The sequence below is a fragment of the Branchiostoma floridae genome, chromosome 14 (genome assembly GCF_000003815.2).
Source record: "Branchiostoma floridae strain S238N-H82 chromosome 14, Bfl_VNyyK, whole genome shotgun sequence".
Taxonomy (NCBI): Eukaryota; Metazoa; Chordata; class Leptocardii; order Amphioxiformes; family Branchiostomatidae; genus Branchiostoma; species Branchiostoma floridae.
The window spans coordinates 16,074,832-16,085,536 of record NC_049992.1 but is presented as its reverse complement, the minus strand read 5'-3'; the positions used below and the strand labels follow the sequence as shown (position 1 = coordinate 16,085,536).

At 39.8% G+C, this 10,705-nt stretch overlaps 1 protein-coding gene across 1 annotated transcript in view; it reads left to right on the top strand.

Moving 5' to 3' along the window:
- LOC118430177 (ATP-binding cassette sub-family A member 5-like) overlaps window positions 1–10,705 on the top strand; it is a 35,140-nt gene that overhangs the window by 5,321 nt on the left and 19,114 nt on the right. Inside the window, exons 8-22 of the mRNA XM_035840886.1 lie at window positions 948–1,018; window positions 1,539–1,825; window positions 2,403–2,522; window positions 3,174–3,312; window positions 3,855–3,945; window positions 4,364–4,503; window positions 5,113–5,268; window positions 5,805–5,967; window positions 6,655–6,854; window positions 7,392–7,528; window positions 7,706–7,882; window positions 8,104–8,202; window positions 8,674–8,805; window positions 9,962–10,114; window positions 10,413–10,553. Coding sequence (XP_035696779.1) covers window positions 948–1,018; window positions 1,539–1,825; window positions 2,403–2,522; window positions 3,174–3,312; window positions 3,855–3,945; window positions 4,364–4,503; window positions 5,113–5,268; window positions 5,805–5,967; window positions 6,655–6,854; window positions 7,392–7,528; window positions 7,706–7,882; window positions 8,104–8,202; window positions 8,674–8,805; window positions 9,962–10,114; window positions 10,413–10,553 — 2,206 coding nt within the window. The remainder of the gene's footprint in view (window positions 1–947; window positions 1,019–1,538; window positions 1,826–2,402; window positions 2,523–3,173; window positions 3,313–3,854; window positions 3,946–4,363; window positions 4,504–5,112; window positions 5,269–5,804; window positions 5,968–6,654; window positions 6,855–7,391; window positions 7,529–7,705; window positions 7,883–8,103; window positions 8,203–8,673; window positions 8,806–9,961; window positions 10,115–10,412; window positions 10,554–10,705) is intronic.

Sequence of the window (10,705 nt, the reverse complement as noted above, 5' to 3'; positions counted from 1 at the left end):
GCCATGTTTGTGTGTGGAAAGTGTTCAGCACCAAGGACAGGTGTGTTTTGTGTGGAAGGTGTTCAGCACCGAGGACAGGTGTGTTTTGTGTGAAAGGTGTTCAGCACCAAGGACAGGTGTGTTTTGTGTGAAAGGTGTTCAGCACCAAGGACAGGTGTGTTTTGTGTGAAAGGTGTTCAGCACCAAGGACAGGTGTGTTTTGTGTGGAAGGTGTTCAGCACCAAGGACAGGTGTGTTTTGTGTGGAAGGTGTTCAGCACCAAGGACAGGTGTGTTTTGTGTGGAAGGTGTTCAGCACCAAGGACAGGTGTGTTTTGTGTGAAAGGTGTTCAGCACCAAGGACAGGTGTGTTTTGTGTGGAAGGTGTTCAGCACCAAGGACAGGTGTGTTTTTTGTGGAAGGTGTTCAGCACCAAGGACAGGTGTGTTTTGTATGGAAGGTGTTCAGCACCAAGGACAGGTGTGTTTTGTGGGGAAGGTGTTCAGCACCAAGGACAGGTGTGTTTTGTGTGAAAGGTGTTCAGCACCAAGGACAGGTGTGTTTTGTGTGGAAGGTGTTCAGCACCAAGGACAGGTGTGTTTTGTGTGGAAGGTGTTCAGCACCAAGGACAGGCGTGTTTGTGTGCAGATGGTGTTCAGCATATGGGACAGGTATGTTCACCTCTGTGTGGATGGTGAAATGAAATAAGAGCTCTGATGTGTATGAAATAAAAGCCCTGGTGAACTCCAACTTATCAACACTGCTTATTAGTAATGACAAATTGTTTTGATTTAAGCCTTTTTACTTGACAAATGTTTGATGTCAAGCATCATATGACAGGAAATTGAAGGAATTACTTGAAAGGAAAGAATTTGTTATGGCTCACAATGAGTTGCATGTAACTAATGTTTTTATGTTTGATTTCAATTCATTCCTTACAAGTTTACAAAGGTTTGATGATGTTCACAGAATTGAAAAGCTCCAGAAGGTGTTTAAGAAGAAGACAGGGGAAGTTGATGAAGATGTGGTGGCCGTTAATGGTAATATCATCCTTCAAGTAGTCACATAGTTTTCTTCAGAATCTGTTCTTCATAGTTTTGTTGTTCCCTTTTGGCAGTCTTTGGCTGTAGATATGCTTTTGAATGTCGTTAATTCTTTAAACGTTGGAGGACCTTTGAGCCTTTTGATTTTAAGTTCTCTTCCATGAAGATTGAAATAAGAGTTAAAAGTAGCCCACACTTCTTTGATTAATTGGTTCTTAAATTTTAGAGAAATGTGCTTAACTGGAAAAACAACTCTAGGAAAACACAGCTTGAGAACCAGGTTTATGCTGTGGTATACTCATGGCCAGCGAATACAGCCATACAATGTATGTAAATTTCCTCTCTACCCTCTGTTTTCGTAATGTTATCTAAATAATCACCTTAGTCAATAATTATAACAGATACAATGTGAACAAAGAGAATAGATGGATTGGTGGTCTTAGCTTGACTAAAACTGAAAATAAAGACAGTTGTAATGCTTACAGTACATGTAACAATGTTCTCAACTCTCATTTAGGAATATCGTTTGACATCTACGAGGACCAGATTACTGCCCTCCTGGGACACAACGGTGCAGGAAAGACCACTCTTGTTAACGCTCTAACAGGGTTACTCCCTCCCACTTCTGGTACTGCCACCATTTTTGGCCATCATGTGACCAAACCCAACGAGATGCAGGGGATCCGCAGAATGACGGGACTCTGCCCACAGCAGAACATCCTGTTTGACAAACTGACTGCTAGAGAGCATCTCAGGTTCTTTGCTGGTGTGAAGGGCATTCCTGAGGAGCTGGTGGATTCTGAGGTACAGATTGATGCAACATAATGAAAAAATGAAGGTTTTCTCTAACTCAAGGAATTTTTCATTGTAATTTTCAATGGAATCACTCAGTCTTCCTTAGCTATCTAACCTGTCATGCAGACATTTGATTTTTATGCACGTGTGACGTCAGCACTGGGTCAAAGTTTGTCTGAAGTCTGTAACCCCCCAACATGCAACTCACTTTGTTATTGTAAAACTGTAACTGTTACATCAAAACACACATTTGGCAGGCACGATTGAAGTAAATTAGATATTTTTGTCTCTGGCAATGACCCTTATTGATATGTCAAGGAGAAATGTAAATTAATTATTAACGTTAATTCACCTTTATTCGTTGGGTAACCTATTTCCATTGTTTCTAAAACAGGGTATGAACAGATATTGAGTCGAGGCAGGTTGGTTTAGAATTGCAATATTTTCAGGATATTGCAGCTTGGAACCACCACCAGTTGACATGATATCACTACATACCCTGTTATCAAAAGCAACGGATATAGGTTACTATACGGATAAAGGTGAATTATACCAGCGTTAAACTGTTACAACTGTTTTTTTCCAGACTGAGAAACTCCTAAGGGAAATTGATCTGGAGAAGCAGGCAGACGTCCATTCTGTGAACCTGAGCGGTGGACAGAAGAGGAAGCTCTGTGTAGGGATAGCTATGATTGGAGACCCAAAGGTACATGCAACATTACATTGTGTGGGTGCATCATTACTTCAATGAAAAATGGAAGTCTGTCTGTGTGTCCTCAATGCATGTGTGTGTTTTCAGATATTTGTAGTCAGCATAACATACATGTAGGAACCTCTGGATGGACTGTAATGATACATGTATTTGGTATGTGGGTAGGTCTTGGGAAGATGAAGATTAAGCTTGATTTTGGCCCCCCTGGTTTATGGCCTTGGTACTGCAGCACAACTTCCTGCATTTGTATCTTTTGTCTTGTACATGCTATCGTCTTGATTCGTTCGGTGGCAGATAGCTTTTGATGTAAGGGAGAAGAAGTATAGATTGCTGACAGCTTGCTCTTGAACTTTGGGGTTATTTTTGTCGAAATCTTGATAAAATCTTTCAATGAGGATATATAATAGAGCAAAGGAAAGACAGATACCCATGATATTTTGTATGCAAGTAGCTCATGTATAGATTAATCTAATAAAATGCAAATTATGCAAATAAGGTCCTGATTTACATAATTGAGGAGGGAAATCTTAAAAGCTTGAAAGGAAAATCAGGCTCAGAGGATACATATTATATGATGTCACTAATATTTTATGATTTGATTTACAAAATTGGTAGAATTCTTGATTCAAATTTTACCAATTATAGGTCATCTTCTTGGATGAGCCAACGAGTGGGATGGACCCTTACTCACGACGCCATATATGGACATTGCTGAAGAGGAAGAGGCAAGGGAAGGTCATCGTCCTGACAACGCACTTCATGGATGAAGCTGACATTCTGGCAGGTCAGGGGTATCAAATTTCAACAGGCTGGTTTAACCTTAATTTCCTATAATCCATTGAGTTAAGGTTTCATATAACCTTCTATTCTGTCCAATGGTTAATCAAAGGAGACTGTTGTTGCAATATACATGTATCTCCAGTTAGAACTGTACAATGTATATCTCGTTATACTTGTAGTATAAGCATTGAATATGGAATATGACAAATATTCTTTTTTTACCTTCCATGTTGTTCATATACATGATTGATGCATCATTCAATTATAAACCTTTGATCATGGTCGCCATTTGCATGGGTACTTTAGACCAGAAGTTTGTCTGTTTCTCTACATAGATAAACGTGGTAATATGAAGAAATCAATTAAACAGTATCATGCATGATATGAAGGGATCTCATATACAAAAGTAGTTAAAAGAGTTGTGATTTAAAACTTTGTATCATTGCAGGGATTTAACATTGCCTACTGTTTCATGAATAGGCATAGATTGTATAACAGAGTGTAACAGAGTTGACAGGAATGTGTTTTATGTGAAATATCTTTCAGATCGTAAGGCTATCATCTCCAAGGGAACCCTCAGGTGTGCAGGTTCGTCCCTCTTCCTGAAGAACCGATTTGGGGTTGGCTATCACCTGGGGTAGGTAGACATCTTTTCTTTCCTTCATGGTCTCCTTCCCTTTCTGGTTTTCTTACACATCATACATGTATCTTGGCAATAAGTACTACAAGAGATGCTGGCTGGCACATTCATCAAATTTCAAAATAGGCAGAGACAGAACTAACTGCCAACAAGGATCGTAAACTTTCACAGTCTTTTTTATCAGAAGAAAGGCAAATTTTGTATGACACATGTAGCCTGGTATCCAGCCACATTATAGGTCCCGAGTCTCTTCTGTCCTCTCAGCAAATTTACGGAGACACATGAACGAAAAAGTCCTCGGTTTTATGGTTTAGTATGACAATTATGTGAGGAATGTGACCAGGCCCAAAGGGGAAACCTGACTTTTGGCTATAGCATGCCCACCTCTCAGTCTGAACTATCCCTTCCTTGCCAGGATTGTGACCACACCAAGGTGCAACACTGCTGGGGTGACAGAGATGATACAGAGTCATATACCAGAGGCCTCGCTGGTCCGCTCCCATGCGCTGGAGTTGTCCTACACGCTGCCTCTCCACAGAGTGGACAGGTTTGCTGGTGGGTAAATGGGTGCTCATCATGTTCAAAGCTAGAGAATACGTACCTTATCTTGGACCCTGTCCTGAGCAACAGCCTGTCCTCAACAACCATTTTTACACAGTCTCTAGAGTGGTTGCTGACTACTGTTAAGGTAGTGAGCGTAGTTCCCGTAATCCAGTCGTTAGCGGTCCTGCCTCTGGAACTAGAAGTAGAAGCCGTGAGTTTGATTCCGGCTGTGTCGCTCACCCGACATGCACACTACCAGAAGTGGTTGCAGTCCTTTGGACAGGACGTTATGTCATGGTCCACTGTTCATTATGTTCATTGTGCTTGTTGAAATTTTCCCCGATACAATGAACCTGTAAATACTGTACAATGTATATAGCGTCTGTCCTCTCTGCCACCACCAGTGGAAGACTAGCTCTTTATTGAGTTAACACTGGATCTAGATCACTTTCGTTTTATTTGTTCTGTAGTGACAGCATTTTTAAATCCCTGTAGTTTTTCTCCAATATCATATCATAACCCTTGAATATCATATTATGATATTTCAAGATAATCAAGTATACTTTACAGTATAAGACATGCTTGATGTTACAGTATTCCCTTTTTAATGCATCCTTGCAGCTTTGTTTGCTGACCTTGAGACCAAAGACAGCAGCGCTGATGACCTTGGCATTCAGAACTACGGTGTCTCCATGACAACCTTGGAGGAAGTGTTTCTGAAACTGAGAGATGATGTAAACATGGAGGACAAGAAATCACTCAATGGGACAGTATCAGGTCTGAAACAATCATTATATAATGGCTTTTTATGAAATTGTTAGAAGAAATTACTGAGCTCTTTGTTAAAGAGGTTCATCAGTTAGATATGAGTAAGTCTGTGAGAAAAATGTTTAAAAGCTGAGTCCAACTTCAGTGTGTAGCTGTAACAAAATTATGCACTGCAGAGGAAGCATATATATGAATAAGGTAGCCATTGTGTTTGTAATTGTTTAACTTTGTACTATCCTTTTTGGTGTTGTCTTTATTTGATTACCATTGGAGTTCTGTGACAAGAGTATATTTGTTGTTGTATCACCATCCACCCATACGTGGAGATGAACATAAATTTTTGTACATGAAGATAATTAAGTAGTCAACCAATGAGTTTATTCCTTTACTTTCATTCTAGATGTTTAGATGAAAGTTCACTTAGTAAGTGGAATACAATACAGTTGCATAAACGCTACAGTCAACACTTGTTCCCTGATAGAAAAAACTTCCTGTGGGGTTCGGAAATCTTTTGCTAATACCAAATTGATGTATATTTGTTAAAGGTTCTGTGACATCTACTAGTTTGGATGCAGATATGATGAGTGAAGTGAACATCCAGACCCCCCACCTCAGCCCACAGGAAGGGTATGAACTCTACACAGACACGGAGCTGACCAAGCGCAGACTGCTTGCAATGTTTCGGGTGTATTTTATCAACAATATCAGGTATATATCAGGGTCAAAGCATTATCCAGTTCTGTAGTTATGAAGATGTAGTTGTAACTTCTGTAGAGCAGAGTAGAGTAGATAAGGTATGTAGGAGCTTTTGGCTCTAGTTTTGGCCACTCATTTTATTCAGTAATGTTGATTGTCATTGTTGGCCTATCTGGATCATCCAGTGCTAAGTGTACATGTAGTTGAAGACTACATGGTGGGACTCCTTATGCTTGTCAAATCTTGACTTGAAGGAGCTTACATTCAGTACCGTGATTACATCTTCCAGTAGACTGTTTCATATTTGTACAGAAATGAAGAAGTGTAGCTGTATGTTGGTCCTTTTGATGATGTCTTCTTCTTGTTTCCGTAGACATTTGAACCAAACATTATATGATTGTTTGCTTGATCAAATTTTCAGAGGCACAGTAGCATTGCAGTAAAAGCAAGCAACCATTCTTACATTTTATATACTGCAACATCAAGTCTCATAAATCTGTCCGGTACCCTATGACCCCCACATTGAAAGTTGTCAGGCATTCTCAAGAATACACCAGGTCCTGAATATCTGAAGTGTGCATACCCCAGGGATTAGTGTTGCTGCATTAAGATGTTTTATGAGGGAGTCTTAGGCAAAATAAGAAGTGTTGTCATTAGTGTTACCTTTCCTTTAGAATGAATTCTTCCATTCATTTACAGGAATAAGGCTGCCATCTTTTTTCGATTGGTTATGCCAATCATTTTCCTTGTCATTGGGGTGGTCCTCCTCAAAGTTCTCCCCAGCGGTGTCCAGGGTGCCTCAAACCCAACCAGACTGGACCTTAGTCCTGGGCTCTACTTGAGGGGAAGAACTGGTCCTCAGTCTTCTGCAGATTCGTTACTCTACCAGAATAGCACAGGTTTGTAACGTCCAAAAAACATAAACCAAAAATGTTGCCAAACGGGACAATCTAGAGGACAGCAATCTTGAGGCACTAATGGCCCAAAATTGCAACCAAAATGTTCATAGTGAAAGGTCACTCTTTTGTTAGAAAAGTAGAAAGGAACTTGAGAAAAGTGGGCCTTATAAACTTCCTGGCACGTTTGACCAATTGCTGATGTCACATATATGCAAGATCACATGGTAATAAGATCACATGTCTGTATTCTTGTGAGTTTACGTTCTGAAGCGATGGTCATCAGTATTAATATAGAAGAAGGTGGTAGTGGTCTTTGGAAATATTGATCCGTGTATACCTTTGTATTGGAAGAAAGTTAGCATTGTACTATGGTTAATCCCAACATAGATGAGCTTCCATGATAATTTGAGAAAAGTTGTTTCTCCATGAATATTTATTTTTAGAACTTTTTTTTCTCTTGCATAAAAGAGTGCATTTTTAATGAGATTTGACATTAATCCACCACTGGTAAGACTGCAATGTCCATATAATTGACAGGGTCAAACCTGGATCATCTGTTGGTGAACTTTAAGAGCCAAGGCTTCAGCTCTGTCCAGGGGTCATTGGACAACCTGACCCATACTGCACCTCACATGTTAGCAGTGGATGTGCAGGGCCTGAACATTTCCACACAGGTAACAGTATTCTCTTCTGTATACATGAAAAATCAAACTTTTATGAGGTCTTATTCATTAATCCAAATCATATACCTGTCCCGTAATAACAGGTATCTGAAAAATACATAACGATACCAAATAATGTACCAGGACAACTATCTAAAGTCCATACTTTATCTCTTTGTGTTTCTGCAGGCTATTGAAGCATCCTTTGTGGCACTCTACAATGACTCAGCCATCCACTCCATACCAGTTCTGCTTAACATTTTAAGTAATGCCATATATGGATTGGCTGTGCAAAGCAACGGAAGTGCCCCCTCTGGTACAGTGATCAGGACTGCAGCTCAGCCCTTTCCAGAAGTCAACCCAACAGTAGGTTTTTGTGTGTTTGACTATTCAAATGTTTATGAAATTAGTTTTTTTTTTCACACTTGAGGCTAATAATGATAATGATATTTTGATAGCCTATCTGTGCTGCAATGCCTTTTTACCCAGGTCAAATTATCATAAGCTTATCTATAATCATAATTATTCCTAATGATTATCTAGTTTAGAAGTATGACTTAAATGTGTTTTTTCTTATGTTTCTACAGATAAATTTTAATGGAGCCTTTGGCATTCTTATGGTCCTTGGCTTCACATTGGTTATACTCCCAGCAGGCTTTGCAATGGACATTGTGAAGGACAAAGAGGTCAGTACTAGTATATTATCATATGTGATACAAACTTCTGTTTATGGTAATTTTGAAATCATTCTTTTGCTGTCATATAATTTTAAGACATGTCTTTGCAGTCAAGACAACCAAACCAACCGTTCCAACAAGAATGAAAATGCAGTTACTTGGAGCTCAGTCATGCAAATATTTCAGTAGTTCAGCTCATAATGCACAATTCCATCAGTATGTTTTGTGTTGATGAAGGTTAAACATGCAGGTAATAAGATCACAAGATAACAACTGTTCAAGCAACTCGATTGCTTTTGTAAACAGTCAAATGTTAGTGACTAAGATAGTCCAACATTTGTAGTTAAATTCCTGTAGGACTACACTCCTTCTCAGCCACTGACAAAAGGTAGTAGACGCTACCTGAAAGGTCTGACTGTTAAAAAAAATCCATCTAGTTGCTTGGGTAACTGTCATTTTGACTTTATCCTGTGATTCCAGGTAAAGGCTCGTGCCCAGCTTCGGGTGTCTGGAGTGACATCCAACATGTACTGGGGATCTATATTCCTGTTTGATGCCATTCTGTTTGCCATCCCTGCAATGTGTACCCTTATCATCATTGCTGCACTGCAGGTGAGTGCGACATCAGAAGGATTTATGCTGTATGTTGGAGTGATTGCTTTAACTGGAAACATGTTACATGTAAGCCTTAGGAGTGTATCTGTATCTATATAGCCGGTATAACCGCCGTTTGGCGTAACACACCAGCTTTGCAGGCACGTGGCGCGGCAGCAGTTGGTTATATTACACCGAACAACTCGTTACCCCTAACTTTTGCACATCTATCTGCAAGCGTTCTTTAAAACTACCCAGAGAAGATGCCCCAACTGGTGTTATCAAAAGAGAATGGTGGTCCTGTAATTGGTGCTGATTTGATCTGTACAGCAAGTGGATGGTTTTCTGCAGTGCTGTACAGCCTGTGTTGAACAGGAATGATACTGTCCTTGGTGCTGAATTATCTGTTGTACAGAAATATCACATTGACAATGATTGATATCTGTTTTCTGCAGTACTGGACAGCATGACTTGAACAGGAATGATACTGTCCTTGGTGCTAATTTGTCTGTTGTACAGAAATGTCATATTGGAATGATTGATATCTGTTTCGTACAGTACCGGACAGCCTGAGCTATGCAGGAATGATACTGTCCTTGGTACTGATTTGTCTGTTGTACAGTAACATCACATTAACATTCATCTGTTTACTGAATGGACACCCTAAGCAATCCATGAATGATGTCATTGAAGCTGATTTCTCAGATTGTACAGAAATATCACACGAGGTAGCCAAAAATTATGCTCGCCTCAGTGAGGATTTCCCTCCTTTGATGTCTGTTTCCTGTGCAACTATACAACCTGAACTGTATAGGCATGATGCTGTCCTTGGTTCTGAATTCTCTGTTGTTCAGAAACGCCACATTAATAACCACTGGCAACTATTTTCTGAAATACTGGAAAGGCTGAGCTGTTGTAGATAATTCTCTTGCCAGTGCTTATTTCTCCGCTGTACAAAAATGCCATATTAATTATTAATTAACCTTTAATGTCTGTTTCCTGGACATCCTGAACCGTGTAGCCATGATGCTGTCCTTGGTACTGAATTTTCTGTTGCGCAGAAATGCCACAATAATTCCCGATCAACTGGAAACCCTGAGCTATCAACAGTGCTAATTTCTCTGTTGTACAGAAATGCTATGTCAAAAACCTTTGCTGTCTGTTTCCCACCCAGCTGGAAACCCTGAGCAGCCCAGGTGCAATGCTGTCCTTGGCCCTGATCTGCCTGCTGTACATTCCAAACCAGCTGCTGTTGACCTTCTGTGGATCCTTCATGTTCGACAAGTTTGAAACCTGTCAGAGTGTCTGGCCGGGAGTTCTGCAACTGGTAAGTGTTTCCATTGTGTTTTTGACCTACTGTGTATGGAGGAAAGCCAATCAATGACCTACCTGAAGAAATTAGATTCATATATCTACACATGTATGTAGTAAAGATGTGTACACTATGATTCCATACTTTAGAATTCCAGTAGTATCACTACAGTTTTTTTAATCATAAAAAAATTGATAGATTCTTTAATCTCTGTCAAAAGTGATAGTTGGAATACTTCCAGTATCATCTTTCCCCATTTTACAGTCGAAAAATGTAAATAGAGGTGACAAAAATTATCTATTTTTCTATCCAGGTTGCCTTTATTCCTTACTTTGTGGTGTGGCCCATTGACCTGTTGGCACAGAAGCCAGACGTAGCCTCCATCGTCCACCATGTCTTTGCCATCATTGACCCCTCATATGCCATATTTGGTGGTCTGTACTACATTGACAGGGTAAGCCAGTTCAATTACTTTCTTCCTTTCTCTCTTGTTCTTTATTTCTTGGCTTATTCATTGTACTTCTACAATCCCTTTCATTCTTCTCTTTCTCTTCTGTTGTATTAGATTCATAATACGTCCCTGCAATTTGTGACTCAGGAATATAT